The 17,602-nt window shown below is 41.9% G+C and overlaps 1 protein-coding gene across 3 annotated transcripts in view; it reads left to right on the top strand.

Annotated features, from left to right (window-relative positions):
• The window catches only part of PID1 (phosphotyrosine interaction domain containing 1), an 85,225-nt gene that overhangs the window by 31,847 nt on the left and 35,776 nt on the right, over positions 1-17,602 (top strand). For 2 of the 3 annotated variants that reach the window (XM_059855328.1, XM_059855329.1), the window contains exon 2: positions 1,477-1,623. The exons of the other annotated variant lie outside the window; for it this stretch is intronic. In XM_059855328.1, the coding sequence (XP_059711311.1) occupies positions 1,477-1,623 (147 nt within the window). The remainder of the gene's footprint in view (positions 1-1,476; positions 1,624-17,602) is intronic. 3 annotated transcript variants of the gene reach the window in all.

Here is a 17,602-nt window from a genome sequence, read left to right as displayed (position 1 = left end):
GGGTGAAATAGGTAAACAAGTACTATTTTCACACTCTTAGTGTATATGCCTTGAACTTATTTCTAAGAGTGTTTGAAGTGCTGTGCTTCCAGTAGCATAACAATTATTAGACCTAAACACTGATGAACTAAGGACTGAAATGTTACAAAAGTGTATCAACGGGTTTTCAGTTGGCTCATGATACAGTATTTATGATCTGGTAGCAAGTTTATTTTCAAAGGAAATTCATGTCCACAAAAATCCACAGAAAACCAGCATAGTATCTAAACAGTTGATTCATGCCCTGTGTATAAATAAAATGTTGAATAGACACTCTCTTCATCTAAAGTACAGGACTGAACAACAAGGACCTGTGTTGATTACTAGCTCTGATAGAGTCTTCTTGCATGGTTCTGGGAAATCACTTAGCATCTCTTTTTCTGCAAGCCAGACCCTGTAATGCTTGTCTGCCTTGCAAAGGTAAAATGGAGACTGAGAAAAGGGGTGGCTGCAAAGCAAGTTAAGAATCTCCTATCAAAAGTCAGAATAATGGCTTAGTTTTGATGAAAGTAGTCTGGAGTCATTGTGCATGTCTAATAACTACTGCTGGATAAGGGTCAACTTCTGAAGTTTTGATAAATGCTAGACAGTGCTGTGGCATGTTACTAACTTGATTGTTCATATCTGCATTTTCTTTCCCTTAGATGAGTAGTAGCATGTGAAAATGTTTAGTTTTTCAAATAAAGGTCCATTCAAAGTAACATTAAAATGTTAAAAAATTTCTCTTGACTTCCTTGATTCCACAAAATTGATTTGGAAGTCTTTGAGGGTTGACTTTACTCACTCTAAGCAATTGCTGAGAAACTTTTAATTTGATGATTTTACTGTTCACCTGGATAGTTCTTCACCTGAGCCTGGGGAGTCTGTTTAAGAAAGGGACAGGTTTTGAGTGACATCTATTCATTGGTACCAAGGGTGACATTTACATTGGAGGCTACAGGAACTGTTGCTTACAAAGGAAGAGAATATAAAATTCACATGAAAAAGGCAAACCAATGAGGGATTCAGCTCAGTGGGAATGGTAACATCTACAAAGGTCAATGGGATGAGATTTAAGTACAGAGGAAGGAGAAAAAGTTCTTTTAATGGTCTTTGATCCCCTGTTCTTCCTCCCTGTGGACATTAGTAGAGGAACTGGGTCCATAACCAGCTTTATTCTATACTTGCAAGTGATCAGAAACTGAATTTAGACCATTTGTGAAGCATATGTGAATTGTAATGAATTCTTTCACTTTGTGTGTGTATGTCTTTTTTAATTAAAAATAGCCTCCACATTGCTGATAGTAACGAATGCTCTTAAGTCATAGAACTTGGTAACTCTCCCCAGAAAAGCTTGTGAGGCATTGAACAGCAAGTGAAACATGCAGGCACATCCAATTTTAACTCTCATTTTTCTGCTCTAGAACTGGAGGTAATTTATTTTCTTTTTCTGTTTAGCACTTTCAGACCATGCTAAAGACTAAGTTGAATGTCCTAACTCTTCGTAAAGAGCCTCTCCCGACAGTGATCTTCCATGAACCAGAGGCCATTGAGCTGTGCACCACAACTCCCCTCATGAAGACCCGGACTCACACTGGATGCAAGGTACTCCGAAGTATAAACTGAGGGAGTGACACCACTGTGGAGGTGTCCCATGTGATTGTGAGAACTCTAAAGAGCCCAAAGTAACCAGCAGCGTTCTGGAAATTCCATTAACTGCTACTATTACTATAAAGTTTCTGAATCAAAAAAGTCATTGAGCATTTCTGACCAGAAAGTTTGGGTTTCAGGAGGAAAAGGTTTGGGTTACATGTCATGATGCAAATTGTGGAGGATTTCTAATAGGCTGTGATCAACTGCTGTTGTAAACACTGACAATATTTCTGTAAGAGCTAGTGGGTTTTTTCTTTTCTTTGTTGGTTTGGGGTTTTTAAGATTAAAAAAAAAGGAAAAAGCAGGGCAAGAGACTTACTTCTTGATTTGGTTAAGCAACAAGATCAATCTGCACTGTTACATCAAAGCAGAGCTTCTGCAAAGGCTGTTCCTCTTTTAAAAAGTTTAATGGCTTAAGAGCCTCAAGTGTGTTCTTCTGTGGTAAGAAACCATATAAAAATAGGAAACAAATCTGCTCTGGTTGCATCTTTTCTTGGAGTCACTTTCCTTGATCACAGAGCTCGCCTGCCCCTGCAGAGCCGTGGGCAGCCTTGCAGACTGAGCTGGGTACCAGTCTGGCCTGGGCTGCCAGCTGGGGCTTGGCAACCAATTCCCCTTCACCCAGCCTGGCTGCCAGTTGTAGGGAGTGTCCACCTGCCCTTGAGGGTCTGGGTGAAAATGGAGAGAACTGGGCTTCAGGCTCCCTTGCTCTGCAAAGTGTTAACTCCAGGAGAGCTGTTGCTGGATGCTGTGTGTACTGGATAAGATCCAAAGTGCAATTAAATGTTCCCTGCCACAGTGTGTACACAAACACTTGCACACACACTCTCTTCCTTACTGGGGGATCAGCTGTGAGTGAAGTGGGGTTGGAAGAAATTGCTTTCTCCTGCTTCTCTTGGCATACTGTACTTGGGCACCCCTAGACCTGGCACTTGCTCAGCAAAGTTTCTACTTGGGAAGTATCACTTACAAGGTGTTAGACTCTTTGCCTGTCACATTAGGAACAGGACTCTGCTGCTGGGTGTTGAAGAAGAGCTGCCCTGTGCTGATGCAGAGGAATGCAGGAGAAGCAACCCTAATATGCTTTGTATGGTGGCTCACAGCATCTGCTCTTCCATGGTGGTGCTTCTGTCCTTTATATTGACATCTAATGAATTTTTAGGGAATATTAGTATGATCAAAATGGTTCACAAAGTATCTGGCTTTCATCCCCAATGAGAGAGGTCAGGCATAATAATGCTTTCTGAAATCAGTTTATCTTTGGGAATGTGTACAGAATTTAAATGAAGCTTTTTATTCAACTTACAGTCCTTCAGTTGGAAAAGAATTGCAGAGAGATGTTGAACCCCTCAGTGAAGAGAATCTCATTCTATATTTAGAGCTCTTTTATTTATTCATTTATTTTTCCTGCAATATAGCGTAGTAGTTCTGACTAGGGACCATCTACCACAACACTCCCATTTTCCTTCTTGCATTGTTTCTCCTTCTCCCCTTCCCCTATAGCTAGTTTGCCTCCTGTCAGTGCTGGAGTTTTATGATGGTGGTTTTGGGGTAGTGGCCAGGCTCTCTTCAGGTGATTCAGCTGTTGTGATTTTCAGTACCTGCCATGTGTATGTTGTGCCTGTGGCTAAGAAATCCTCTCCTGTTAATTACTGAAAGGCTTCAATATTACCCAGTCTCTGTAGTCACTACCTCTTTCTTTTTCCCCTCTTTTTTCTTGACTAAATGTGTTCTTCCTGCCAGCTTTTAATAGGTAATTAACTTCCCTGTCCTCTTTCCCCTCTGATTATTAGTTTTTTGCTGACTGATACCACAGTAGTGTTGCCATAAAAAAGGTAGAATTTTATAATACGATTTTTTTGCTCTGGTGGGTCTGATCAATTCCTGTTATTCTGGTGTAAGGCAGGAGATGCTGTGGTGTTGCTGGTACCACCAGGCCTGTCTGGTTCTGAGACTGAGGCTTTTCAGGCAAGAGCACAGCACCCAGTTTCTACTTGCTTTCATGAGTCACACTTTTTTGATCCTTAGTCATTTTATTCCTCTTGACTGAAATCCCTCCAATGTTCCTATGTAATCCCATTAATGAGATAGCATCATTTGTCTGTCAGAGGCTCCAGACATCTAATTGTATTGCACAGTTTTAACATAAGCCTCAGCTGGCACCATCTTGTTATGGGAACTTGACACATGCAATTGCTTTGCTGTTTAGAGGTCTGGGCATTGGTTTTGTGATGTGATTGCTCTTTTACTTGTCCTTTCATCACAAGGCAGGCTTTTCTTTTTGCATTCATTTGCAGTTAGCTGCTGAATCTTGAGGAAAAGAATCTTTTCTGCTGAGATCTAATCTCATTTAGTAATTCGGTGGGGTGGTTTTGAGGCTAGCAGGGAAATGTCTAGTTTGAAGTAATCTAGGGGAACCCCCATCAAATCTGGAAAGTTAAAGAGTTGAAAAAATTCAGAGAGCTTTTCTTTCTTGTCCAGTTCCACATCTGATGCAGCTTTGTCACCATTGTGGTTTCTGAAATATGTTTTTTTACTTATGACAGAAGGCTTAGGACTCATTCCTTCTGTAACTGCATGTCTACACCTGCCTGCTTGGGTCTGATGTTCTTGCTGTCCTTCCCACCCTTCTAGACTCGTGGACATGGTTTCCCCAAGCAGGAGAAATGGATAGTGTTAGCACTGATTTGCAGCACAGGGCTTCAGGTGCACACATTTGGGAGTTTGTGGTGCTGGTTGCTCAGTCAGGTGGGTTGACTTGGAGGCTGTAGCTCCCAAAGGGCACCTTCTTTCCCTCCTTTGCCCACCAGCCCTGTTTGCAAGTGGGAAGTGACAGCCCTGGGATCAGAGTGGTGCAGCCCCATGCAGCAGACAGCCTAAACCAGAGCAGGATTCCTGGGTACAATAAAGTACTCAGCCTCTGCTTTCTCCTGGGAATCATTTGCTTTATTTGAACTGCAGTGTACAGTTCCTGCAGGCAGGTCTCTGGCCCGAGGAGCTGCAGCTTCTCATCCTCCTTCGGCTCAGGATGCCAGGGCAGGGCATTGGGATGCAGTGCCCAGAGAGCTGCCCTTTCTCTGGGACACACAGGTGGGGACCTGTGTGCATCCTGCCTCTTCCCTGCAATGGGAGGGGCATTTATGAATGCTGGATCACCAAGGGCTAAGGTTGGCAGCTGCTCCAAAGGATGAGAACACCTAACTGGCTTATTGTATACCTGTAAATGGCAAGTATCAGCTTAAGGTAAACCACCCTTTCCTGAAGAAAGAAAAAAAAGAGTGAGAATGAATCTTTTGTTGGTAACTGGACCACACTTTCAGTCCCAGGTTCTGATTTGATTTTATTTTAGTAGAGCATGTTTTCCCTACTGGTATGAGCATGATTTAGATGTGTGTATAGAAAAGAGCATCCATTCTACTGCAGATCCTAAGGATTTCAGTTAGACTGTGGCAGTCCTGCTTGTAGGTATTTCATGTCAAATGGGCACTCCTGTGTTTCAGCTGGAAACCTGCTTCTTGCTTGTCCCAGCACTAAGTACCACCAGATGGAAATGCAAAATCTGGAGTATCTCCAGAAAATAAGTTACTCTCTACTCAGAAATGCCTGCTTTCTCCATGCCTTTTAAATGATTTTGTTTAAGTTCTGCATGGTTTGTTCTTCCTTAATGTCCTAATCGGCTTATATTGATTCTAATGTTTCTTGATTTCTGTCCCTTTGAGCCATGGTGGTGGCACAAAGGGAGCTGCCTAAATGACTTTCTCTCTCCTGCTGTAGCTTTTCCAGGCACTGGTGCAGTAATGCAAAAGGACAGAGGTTAAAAATGCTGTCTGCAGTTTTTAAAGTGGTGTAGTAGGTTTCATTTTTTTTCCCTTTTTTTTGGAAGACTCTTCAAAGTGAAGTCAGTGCTGAATAATCAGCACCGGGTCAGGCAATCTTATTCTTCCAGTTCCCACCAGTGGACAAGCTTTTCTCAGCAGCCTCAGAGGAGCATAAACAGTGCAAATAGTTGTATTTTTAAGAGTATGCTTTAATGAAATAGGAAAACATATTTTAGTAATATGGTACTTACAGGAATGATACTTGTTGCTTGCCTGTCTTATTGGATTGATTTTGTGAGCTTATTAATTCAGGCTTTGTGGAAGGTGTGATGTGGAAACCTCTGTGATGGTGTATCTTAATTTAGGATGGATGAAAGTCTTGTTTAACAATTTGTATAAATGGCATTTGTGGGATAATAGTGTTTTAAAAACAAGTCTTGCACATACTGATAGAGATTTAAAAGTAGACAAGAAGTAACACAAATAAATAGAGTTTGGTTTCTCAGAATAGCCTAATAGCTTCACTCTCAAAGCAAAAAGGAAGTGTTTTGTAGACTAAGCTGGCTGCAGGCTGGTGATGACAGTGGGGCCAAGGCCACAGCTGGGCTTCTGTGGCACCAGGGTAGTGTCAGCAGTTAGACACCAAACTTGACTGGTGTAACTCTGCTGCTGCTGCATGTTTGTCAACCTATGAACTGGGTTTGGGGTGTTTTCTGGGACAGCTGTGCAGTGCTTGAGATGCCCTGACCTGCACCTGCCCTCTAGCAGCAGCCCTGGCCCCTTCAGCAAAGCCACAGCCTGTTGCCCTTGTTCCTGCTTTTCTCCTGGCTTTGCTGGCTGCTGCCAACAGTTTTCATTTTCCCTTTGTCTCTCTGTCTTTCTCCCATTTTTCTTCTTTTTCTCTCAAAATGAGCTTTTGGAGACAATACCATCACCTGTGGGCCTTACTAGTGAATCTCCATGCACATGAAATTGTCTCATGTGCTTTGAGCAGCAGGATGTACAGCAGAAACTGCAAGTTTGGCCTGCAAGGGCTAAACAGATGAATGGGGGCACAATTCAGCATCATAAAGCCACCCTAGGACATAGGGGAAAGCTCATAATAAGCCTATAGGATGAATAGAGAGTAAGATTGATCGTGATTTAAATGTGATCTTTAGAATTACAATGTTTCTCATTGGAATACATATTTAAAAACCCTGAAACATTGTCCTAAAATTGCCCTCCTTGGTCTGATTCTAATTCCTTGTGTAAGGGAGTCTTTTAGGAATAATGTCTTCTCAGATATTACTGCCTATTTTTGGTTTTCTGCCTTGTTAATTTTGATTGCAAAGGCCTTGCAGCAGGACTGTCTCTTCCCACATACTTGCAAAATACCCCATTTCTACTCTACCCTACGTGCCTCTGTAGCAAATTTAGTAATGTTGTGTTGTTGATTTTATTGGTCTTCATATTTTTAAAGCTCACAATGTTGTTACTTTTTTCCCTGTAGACCAGACTTTCCCAAGCTGTTTTCTCCAGCATTTCTGGCCTATGCAAGCTCTTCCACTGGTGTCCCTTCCTAATCAGCTCAGCCTGTGTTGGCCAAATCTGTTACCCCTTGAGCATTCAGGGGTACAGCATCTGCTGGGCCTGGAGCCCCTTCAGCATCCAGAAAATGTTTGAATTGATGAGCCATCCTCCCAGTTTCAAACAGCCCATGCAGCATGGTTTTGGTGGTGGCAATTTCAGCCTCATTCCTCTTCCCCTTCACTGGCCCCCAGTGCCTGAGTTTTAGCTCTGGGTCACTGAAGCATGGGCGAATGGCTTCCCTCTGCTGCCCTGTAATTGTGTTACTGTTATGGGTTGGTTTTGTGTCTTCATTCTGAATCAGACTAAACATGAACACTGTACCCAGAAACCAAGGTACCCTTTACTGGTTTTATGTCCTGTTGACTCAAATTGGCTGCAAATGCATCCATAGTCTCTCTGGGATGGCAAAATCCAGATGACATAAATGGGTAGTTAAAAATCTTGTGTTTTACTTAAATTTCCACAAATAATTAAAAAAGCCTACTCCTGTTGAACGTTTATTGCTCTTTTGGCTACTGAAACCATAGCAAATTGGAAGCTGCTCATATTCTTAAAACCACCTTACTTTGTATTTATAAAACTTAATAAAAGTGTTCTCTTTGCATCTATAGAATGGTCAAGGATGATTGTTTTGAGTGCAGCTGTAAATATAAGTCCCACTAGCTGCCTGGTCTCCATTCCATTTTGTAGGCCTGTAAGATGACCATTAGGTTTAATAAAAAAAAAAACAAATTAAGCAATTGAGAAAAGCTAATTGTACCATCACTCCCCAGCCTGCTGTTTTCCCTCATCTTTCATCTGAGTCAGAAAAACAGAGGGTTTTTTTCCTTCTACTGTTATCCTTAAGCATTACTTATTTTGCATTGTGAACTGGGAGATTGTTTTTCTGCTTCTTTCTCCCCTCGTAAAATGAACCAAAAGGACACACGTGACTTCTTGCATAGGGCAACACTTAGCAGCTTCACTGTATTTAGATATAGACATAGTGCTGCTTGGTGAGAGATTCAGAGTCTGCGATGATGTGTTTTCCAAAGGTGAAGTGCATCAAATAAACTGATAACCCAACAAGTAGTATGCTTTATAAAGATGAAGTGTGTGTGTGTATATATATATATATATTTTTTTTTTGATATATAAATAAAAGAAAAAAAAAAGAAAAATATAAATCCTGAAGTTGTTGAAGAGTAAACTGCTTGCAGAAGCCTTGAAACATGACTTTATTGGCTGCATCTTGTTCTAACATTGAAAATAGAGAGTTGCATGTGCTCATTTCTGTTTCAAAACATGCCTGTATGGCAAGGTCCTGCCTTGTACTTTGTGCCTGTACCTATGGAGCTGCTGAGTTTTGCTGTGGGCTCTGCTGTGAGCAAGGTGGGATGAGCTGTGCAGGATGGCAGCAGCCCTCAGGCAGCATTCACTGCAGGGTGTTTGACACTGGCTGCTCTCAGCTTAGGAAAGAGTCTCTCTTGCATATGATTTTTTTAATTACATGCATGGAAAACCCATTTATGTCAGTGGGAATTTATACTTTAAATGAGTACAGAGGATCTAATAGAAGCATGAAGGGTAGGTGCAAGTGCAGAAGGTTGTTAAAGCATCATAGTGCTTCATTTCCTGATGTCCAGGAGTCTTAGGTGGAGAATATTAATTGGGTAAAGCAATTGAATTAATCTTTAACTGAGCCTGCTTTAAGTGGTATCTTCTGCAGTGTTCAGTTTTGCTGTGTTGGATGTATTTTGGCATAACTTTATTTGCTTACTGCTAAAGTGGCATTGTAAGAATAATGTATATTGAGAGTGGTGGAAGTTATGTCTTCTGTCCTGTCAGATATGTTGGTGGTATTTGTTTTTTCCTTAGCATTTGCACTGGTGACATTTTTCAAGCCATGGTTCAAGTAAAGGGCATCTTTGTTATTGAGGAAGTTCTTATATCCCATCTAAAAATGGTCAAGTATTGCAGTCAGCTTCATATTTCTGCTTTAACTACCTTCATAGAAGAAAGTATGTGTCTGTTTTCTGCATATGATGGAGCAACCTTGCTCTGAATATATGTATATTAATTAAAGGAAATCAGTTTTGCCTATTTGTTTCCTTTTGGATTGTCACTGAGAAAGTGTGTCTCAAGTAATTTTAAAGAGCTCCATGAAAAGAATAAGACCATCACCTTGGGAGGAGAGCACTGGTGACAGGGAGGATTTCTGAGAGCTGCCCTGCATGTTTGTGGCCAGCAAAGGGCTGGAAATACCCTGATTGCAGGGCCTTCTTCCTGAGGTTCCCCTTGGGTTTGCTTCCAGAGGGAGGGAGCTCAAGGCTGGATGTTGTCAGGAAGATCAGGCATGAGTTGAGTTTCATAGAGATGTGTGGAAAATATGCTGAAAATAGCTGTGTGTGTGTGTGCACACTCCCGGGAGGACTGGAGGACTGGGGTCCCTACTTGTTGGGCTGCATGGGAAGGCTTCCAATTGCTGTGGACCCTGCAGACACACCAGGTGCCTGGAAAGAGAGGTCCCCCTGCCCCAGTGCAGCCAATTTCTGTTGAGGAGGTCTCCTCAGTTCCTCAGAGCATGGCTCAGGGTCCCAGGCTTTGTCTGTGGACAGACCTGTTCCCAGCACTGCTTTGTCTTGCATGAGTAAATAAGAGCAGAAAGGTTGCACTGGGTAAGCCAGACTTTGCTCAGATATATGGGTGTCCAAGCCCATTTTCTTTGGCAGTAGACTGTAGAAAATAAGCCCCTAAGCAATAAAATCCCCTTGAAAATGCAAGGGTATACAAAGTCACAGCATCCATTGGCACGTTGTGCTTTTCTCCTCCCCTTGGTGCATGTATTTTATCAGTGGCACAACAATTGTGTACATTGCATTTATTCTTACTGCTGTAGCTCTGCCCTTGCAGTGGATGCATTGGGTCCCAGTGAAGAAAGTGTGTGACAGTGCATGACATGGAGCCTGAGAAGCTGTTTTTAAGTTAAACAGAAATCCCTTTGGTTGCAATCTGGCACCTCCTTTGGCTTCAGAGCTTTGACATTATCAGTTGGCTTTGATTCAACAAAACCTTGAATGGGAAGTCATCGGCCCTTGATTTTGTTAGCAAATGGTATTTATCAGCAGAAGTCATCTAAATCAAGCCTTTTAGTGTAAAACAAGGCACTAAACAGTTTTTCAGTTATGGAAGAGAGAATGATTGATTGGCATTCAAAGAGCACTGTGTAAAATACCAACATACAGGAATTAAAAACTCTCTGTGACTTGGTTAAGAACAAGCCCTGTCCATTCCTGAATTCCCACCCTTGCTTGTAAAAGCAAAGGGAAGCTTGGGAGGTACTGAGGAGGCCAGACACTGTGTGCAGGTGAATGCCCAGTCACTTTTCACTGAGGGTGATTTGTCCATCTGTAGTATTTCTGAACCAGAAAGATTCCCCAGCCCCTTCTAACCCAGCTTTGTTGGCCCCTGCTGTTCAGCTGCAGTTCTCTGCCTGCAGCCCTGCTTGCAGAGGTCAGATCAGCTCACCAGAGCTCGGGGGAAAGCTGTGTGGGCACACTGTACTGTGGATGAAATACACAAGGGGAAAACTGAAAAAGATGGTGAGAATTAAAATGCAGACTTCTATTAAGTAGTAATGCATTGAATGAAGGTACCAAAAAGCAATAGATACTAATGGAATTCTTTTGATGCACAAAGCTCCACAGAATACTTCTGTATCTTGAAACACAAATGTGAATTGTTTTGTCAGTTATAGAAATACCACTATTCAGGATGCTTGGAGCTGTTGTTTAATTATAGCTGTCTTTGTAGGAGATAACATACCAAAATAGTTCTCTGAAAGAATATTTAAATTTCAAAACAAATTTAATCTTTCTATAGCAGGAAATATTTAAGTTTTGAAATTCTAAATTACAGAATACCTTAGGAGATAATCTTCAGTTAAACATATATACAATGTCATTCAGCTTATGCCAATAATTTCCAGCTTTTGCAATCTGGCACAAAGCCAGGACACCAGTGTGAAGCACACTGGCAGTTGCAAGGTCCTAGACAGCTACAGATGTGTCAGGGTATTTATTTTTTATGCTGCAGAAAATATTGTGCTCATTGCAATTGTTCAGGCGAAGCCTTCTGGTCATAGGAGCTAATTGCTTCCATAATAATTAAAGTTCAAGTATCTAGGACCTAATAGCTTTAGACATATAAAAATTAAAATGAGATTGAAATTTATTATGTTGGCTAGGCTGAGCAGATGCTGCAGTCACTGTCAATTGTTTTGTTCTAGTGTGTCCTTGAGAAATGTCTCCCTCTTTGTGTGGCTGTTGCAAGGTAAGGATGGAGCTGTGGTTGTGATGCTGGAGAGCAGAGGAAGCTGCTGCTTCTCCGTGGCCCTCGGGGCATTAGGGACCCTGCTGTGAGCTGGCTCTCAGGAGGAGGAGGAGGCACCCTTCCTTCATAGCACATAAAGTTATTCTTCAACAGAATCAAAAAAACTCCTGGTTCTGTGCTCATTGCTCCCTGGAATTGTTGCGATGGGCCCCTCCCACTCACCAGCATGAAATGTGCTGGGAGAGGTGTTGGCAGATCTTTTCAGATGTGCTTTTTCACAACAAAGGCATGTGTGCTTATTCTGTGAAGGTATTCTGTGTGCCTCTTCCCCTGAAGCCATGGATATTGTTACTTTGATTTCCATTAGAATACTGCAAAATTTGCATTTGGCACTGGTACCCACTGCTCAGGCTAGTTTGAGCCAACATGAGCCTTCTTGGGAATTTGTAATCTCTGGTTACAGCTGTACTCTGCCCAAACTCAGCAGTACTTCTTTTGGGGCCAGTCCTGAGTGCTGAAAGCTTCCCACTGGAGCAAACGACACAGGCAAGCAAGCAGCTGAAATTGGATTGCAGATCCATTCTCCTGCAGATGAGGTACCAGTGGCTGTGCCTGTAGTGCACAGGCTGCAGGAATGCAGATTAATGATGCAATCCAAAATGCTTTATGTCATAAGAGAAAGGAGGGTCCTTTGTGCCACCTCTATTTCTCTTAGCTCCAGAAGTAATCCCGTTGTCCTTATGCTATTGTAATATATTCTGCAATGCAGTGTGATGTATAAATAAGTTAGCTCAGAAGAGAGAGAAATTTTTCCATTCCAGGATTTGGATTCAGTGTCTGAGACTAATAACTTATTTATTTCATTAAAATATTATTTTCTTTGCATAGTTAATTAAAAGTTTAGAACAATAACCATCTCAGTGTTTCTGGGCAAGTTGAAGGCCTGATGCATGCTATCTATTGCTGATCAATTACCTTTATTGTAAACTCTTGTGAATATTTGACTTGAGGCTGGTGGTAATTCAGTAAGCTTTCTTCTCTGGACTCTAGGTTGTATAGGTATAACAGGTGCAACAGAATTTTGTTTGTTTGTTTTTTTCCTCTAAGAAAGGAGATGGATCAAGTTTAAAATTTACAGTTTGGTTTGGAAAATGAGTAAGTACTTCTAAGTTAAGAACTTCCCTTGTATTCCTAACCCAGGAATCTCTGATATTCACCTACAGTCATTTCACAGCAAGATCCTATTAAATGATGCATATTGCCACAGAAGCAAAATACTGAATTTCACAGCAGTGTAAATTTGGAATTAAGTTTATCGTGTTTTATCAGTGAATGCAAAATGTTGAATTGGTAGTTAACAGTTAACTTTGATCAAACAGAATACCCACTGAGGTTGTGGTCCATCCCTTTTGGAAGCTCTGTTTTTTTGCCTGGTAGATATTAGGGTTGCTTTCTGAGTGCTAGAGCATAGCACACTGAGGAAAAAGAGTTACTGAATTAATCATCTAGGGCATGATGACATTTTGATTAAGGTGCTATCAAGGTTTAAATGGCATGGCAGTGACCTGCACTTTATAATCCCAAATTTGAAATGTAGATAACCTTATATTTAACAGATGTCCATACACAAACACTTAAAGTAGAAGGAAACTAACTTAAATGGGCAAATTTTGGAAGACAAACAAGTTGAAAGAGTCTTTATAAGCGTACTTTCTAAGGTTCACTGAAGATTCACTGAAGATTCATTGCAGTGTTTGCTGAGAAATATTTATCAATGAGTAGTTATTTGATTTCATCCTTGGGGACTTCTTTTATTTCAGTGTTTGTTGTGGGTCTCCCCATCCCCCAATTTATTTTTTAAAAAGGTGGAAAGCAAGCTTCAAGTCAGAAAGAGATTTAAATTAATATCTCCAAGATTAGAGAAAGATCTTCCTAAAGACTGGTACAGTTGAGTAGTAAACTGGGAGAGATGATAAGGAGAATAGAAAACAAATTAAGATAATATATGTGTGTTAGTATTATTTTGTGTGTTACTATTATCATTGAAGTGGATTCTGAGTGTTCTCTGGAATAGGATGAACAGAAAACCAAACTGGTTTTAGTTCTTTATGAAAGCTGCTTTTTTGACTGTATTATCTGTAGGCTGGAAGTAATTCCCCTGTGCTGATGTCTGACTCATTCTTACAAATAGTGCAATAATACACTTCAGCTTTGTCAGCTGTTTGTAACCACAGTGGCCAGAATCCCCATGGGAATTATCATTAATGGGATGCAGTTTTTGGGTTGGCTTTGCTATGGTATAAATTGGCATACTTCCTTTGACTGAACTGCCATGCTAAGTTACATCAATTAAGAATCTGGTGTTCTAGTTTGACATGTGACTTGGAGTTCCTATTGATTGAAAACAGTCTGTTAATAAAATCAAAGTAATTGAATACAGCCTAGGGGAACTAGTGCTGTTTGTCATTTGCTATTAGGCAGAAATGCTGAAAATATAAAGTAATTCTTGAAATGATTTTTATGAAACAGCGTAATAGTAATTTAAAGAAAGGTGTGTTTTCACCCCAGAGCTTTGCCTTGACTTACATTTGCAGGCCTTCATACAAGGCCGAATAAATGGTGTCACTCTGCATTCCCAAATGGGAGAAATGATATACATCTAAGAAATGTATTGTGTATGTAATTTAAGTTTGAAACCATTTACAGCACTTCCTCATAGTGAGGATAAACTGAATGACTTTAATTACCAGTGACTTACTGATGGACAGCTGTAAGGTTCTTGTTCTGCATGACTTTCTTTATCTGTAGATAGGGTTTTATTCACTGTTATCAGTTTTATGCAGACAGCATGTGTCTTCAGCTCCCCAAAGCAAGGCACTGTCTTGGCTGTTGCTGTGGCAGTGCCCTGAAGGGGTTAACACAGGGTGCTGGCTGGAGCAGAGGCACATCTCTGGAGGCAGCCCCATGCTGTGGTGCCTGTGCATGTCTGTGCATCCCAGCCCTGCCACCAGTGATCTGCAGGGCCCTGAATGGCACCCCTGCAGCCACTGAGCGTTATTTGGCAGGGTGATGCCTCTCATGGAGCTTCTTTGAATGGCTGCAGCCCCAAGGACCTCGCTGGCCTGCCCAGCCCTGACTCCCTGGGCTGCTGTGGTGCTCCACTGAATGCTCCTGGGCATGGATACCTAAGGTGCAAATGTGGCCTTTTAAAAAATTGGTTTGTTTGTTTGTGGGCCACTAAATAAAAGATGGGACAGGAAGACTCATGGTGGGGTTTGTGTCCTGGTCCTGCTCAGCAGCTGCAGTTGTGTCAACTTTTCAGGTTCTGTGTGTGGTACTGTCATAAGTGGGTGAGCCTGGGTTTGATAGGTAAATAAATAAATAAATAAATTTGAATTGATCAGGCTGCATAGTTGGGATATTGTGTACCTCCCTGGGATGCTAACTACACCTGTTGGTCATGGGGCTGCCCCAGGTCCAGCATGGCTGTCACTCCCAGAGCCATTCCCTGGGCTCTGGTTCAGGGCTGTAGTGCTGTTCCTTGGTGGCTGCTGGCCATTTTCAGCAGAGTAGGGATGGTTTTTCTGTCCTCTACCTTCAGGTGACTCCATCCTTTGGGGCCAGGTGGCCCCTGCTGCTGTCTGGGTACAGAGGAGAGTGAGGACATGGCAGGTTTTGTCCTGGGCCTCCAGGGCCCTTCCTGGCCACTGCTCTCTGACTCAGGGCTCTGACCCTGGCCCTGGCAGTGTCCCCAGCCAGGGGCCAGGGCCACTCTGGGAGGAGTCCCAGGGCTCCTGTGTGTGCTCCCAGGTGTCTCACCGTCCCTGAAATGGGCAATCCACCTGTGCCTGTGAGCTGTGGGGTGAACACCTGCAGCTTGTTGAGCCTTTGCCATGTTGATAGCCTAAGGCAACAGGAATAAGCCCTTCCTGCATCCAAAGAGAAACAGAAGAAAGCAAAAACTCTCTGGTGTGGCTTTGGGTGGAGGGTTGGCCATCCCAGCCATCCCATTCCTTAGATTCCCCCTTCCTGTCCTTTTTAAGGACTCTTGCACATGACAATAGGCCTGAAATCAGACATTGGTGGCTTGTGGCCCTTTGAAATATTCTCAACAAGAATTTAAGCAGTGGGAATTAAATTCCTATTGGTTTGGACAAAAGGGTTGCAATTTGAGTCCTTCACTGTGGCACTAGAGGACTCTCAGGGAGTCTAGTGTGCAGCCAGAGGTGCTCAGGTGATTTATCCCCTGGACTTGGTAGCGTGAGCCTTGTGAACTATCACGAGGCACTCTTGCTGTCTCTTTGGATTTGTTAGTGGGCCCTCATTTTGCAGTGAGTCCTCATGTGCTGCCTGTGGCTCAGCTGCCTGGTGGGGCATGGTGAAGAGCAGGGAGGGAGGAGCAGGCTTGGGATGGTCAAGAGCCCTGCTTGATGATTGCACTGCCAGGCAAATGGCCAAACAAGGGGCATCTTTCAATTAAATATGATAATATCGCAACATATTTCATAGATTATTTTTTCCAGGTAGCTCTTCAGTAAGGTAGTGAGTTTTATTTTGAAGTAAGACAGAGACAATGATTACAGAGATTTTTCATATTTTTTCCCTCTCTTTCAATTAGATTGCATGTTTGTTCTCTGCTGGCTATTACTTCTGTGTCAGTATAAGTACAAGAGGTTATAGAAGTTCATGATGTTTCTCACATTGTAGCAGCTTTCTGCATACCAACCCCTTTGCCCTTTTGACTACATGAAAAACTATAAATGTGTCAAGCAGGAAGATTTAAATAAGTGCTGCTAAGGTCCCAGACACTCATTGCAGAGCTTCGATTTCCTAAGAGCTGTCTGAGCTTTCCTTTACGTGCAGCCACACGGTCATGCTGACTAAAATCCTGCTAATTATTTTGAAGACATTTTTGTGTGATGTGTCTTGACAAAAGAGTCTGAGCATCTGTGAAACAGATGAAGTGAAAATTCCTCTGGCGTCTATCAGCAAACATAAGCAGGTGGAGCATTTCCAAGTTTCTGCAGCTGAGGGAGGGGCTCCAGGAAAAACGGTTGTTTGCAGGACGAAGGGGAAATGAAATTAAAAATAATTACTTATGTATCTTCATTTGATGCTGCCTTGTCAGATAAGGCCGGTTCAGGAACAGCAGGATTTCTGCTTCATTTCAGGGGCCACTGTAAATTGACTGCCAGGTTTTTCTAGGAAATGAACAGGGCACTGCAGACTCTAAGATGCAAATTGCTGAATCAAGAATTGAGCACTGCAAATAGGGCTCATATCTCAGTTTGAAAGGTGTTAAAATGTTTACACTTATTGCCTGTGCAAGGTTAATCAAGGTAATTTTTGAAATACATTGCTGTATCAATCTCCTAATGGAGAATTCCTGAAAATCAAATGGTTTGTATGTTTTAAGGCAAACCCCAGGAATTTAGAAATAAAAAAAATATGCTGCTGGTGCCCACTAAAGGAAATGTGTGTGGTAAGAAGCTGTTTTTGCTGTCCAGGATGAAAGGCCAGCTGGCATCAATTAGCACTTTATGCACATGAACTTTTATAGAAATAATTTTTACTGAGCAGATTTCAAAGCCTTTCAGTGCCACTTAGTTAATCCTCCTAACAATCCTGGCCAGAGCTGCCCCCTTATACACATGGGCAGGCTGGAAACTGGAGAGGTTTAAGTGACTCATCTGTAGCTGCAGAGTGAATCCGTTCTGTCCCATCTTATCTGTCTTTGCAAAGCAGCACTACCTTTTCTCAGAAGGGAAACCAAACAATAGAATACAAGTTACAGCAAGGATTATGTGGTGTGTTTTAGAATGTCCTCTATAAGGCACTGCCTTTAAACAGTGTGTAGGATAGAAATACAGTTTGTTTATTAGAGGAAGGACAACTACAAAGGATTAAGTCATTTGTGCAATAATTGACTTCTCTGCTTCAAGTTCATTGTTTATTGTTTATGTTTTTGTAAAACTGCATAGACAAAGAATGACATTTCCTAGTACATGAGAGAAAGCCTTGCTGTCTTTTCAAGAAAGAGAGCCTAGATTTTTTTTTTTTTTAAATAAATGCTTTCTTCTTCTAAGAGCATGACTGTGCAAAAATGCAGGCGTGCTGAATTTGACCCAGGGTGTGAAATGAGCAAATGTCCTTCACTACTTTCTCTGAAGATTGCATCCACTTAAAACAAGCTGCTGCCTGTTTTCCACTATAGTCTTTAAAGACTAATA

Source organism: Haemorhous mexicanus, chromosome 10 (genome assembly GCF_027477595.1).
Source record: "Haemorhous mexicanus isolate bHaeMex1 chromosome 10, bHaeMex1.pri, whole genome shotgun sequence".
Classification (NCBI taxonomy): Eukaryota; Metazoa; Chordata; class Aves; order Passeriformes; family Fringillidae; genus Haemorhous; species Haemorhous mexicanus.
The sequence above is the reverse complement of the archived record's forward strand: the minus strand, read 5'-3'. Positions and strand labels throughout refer to the sequence as shown.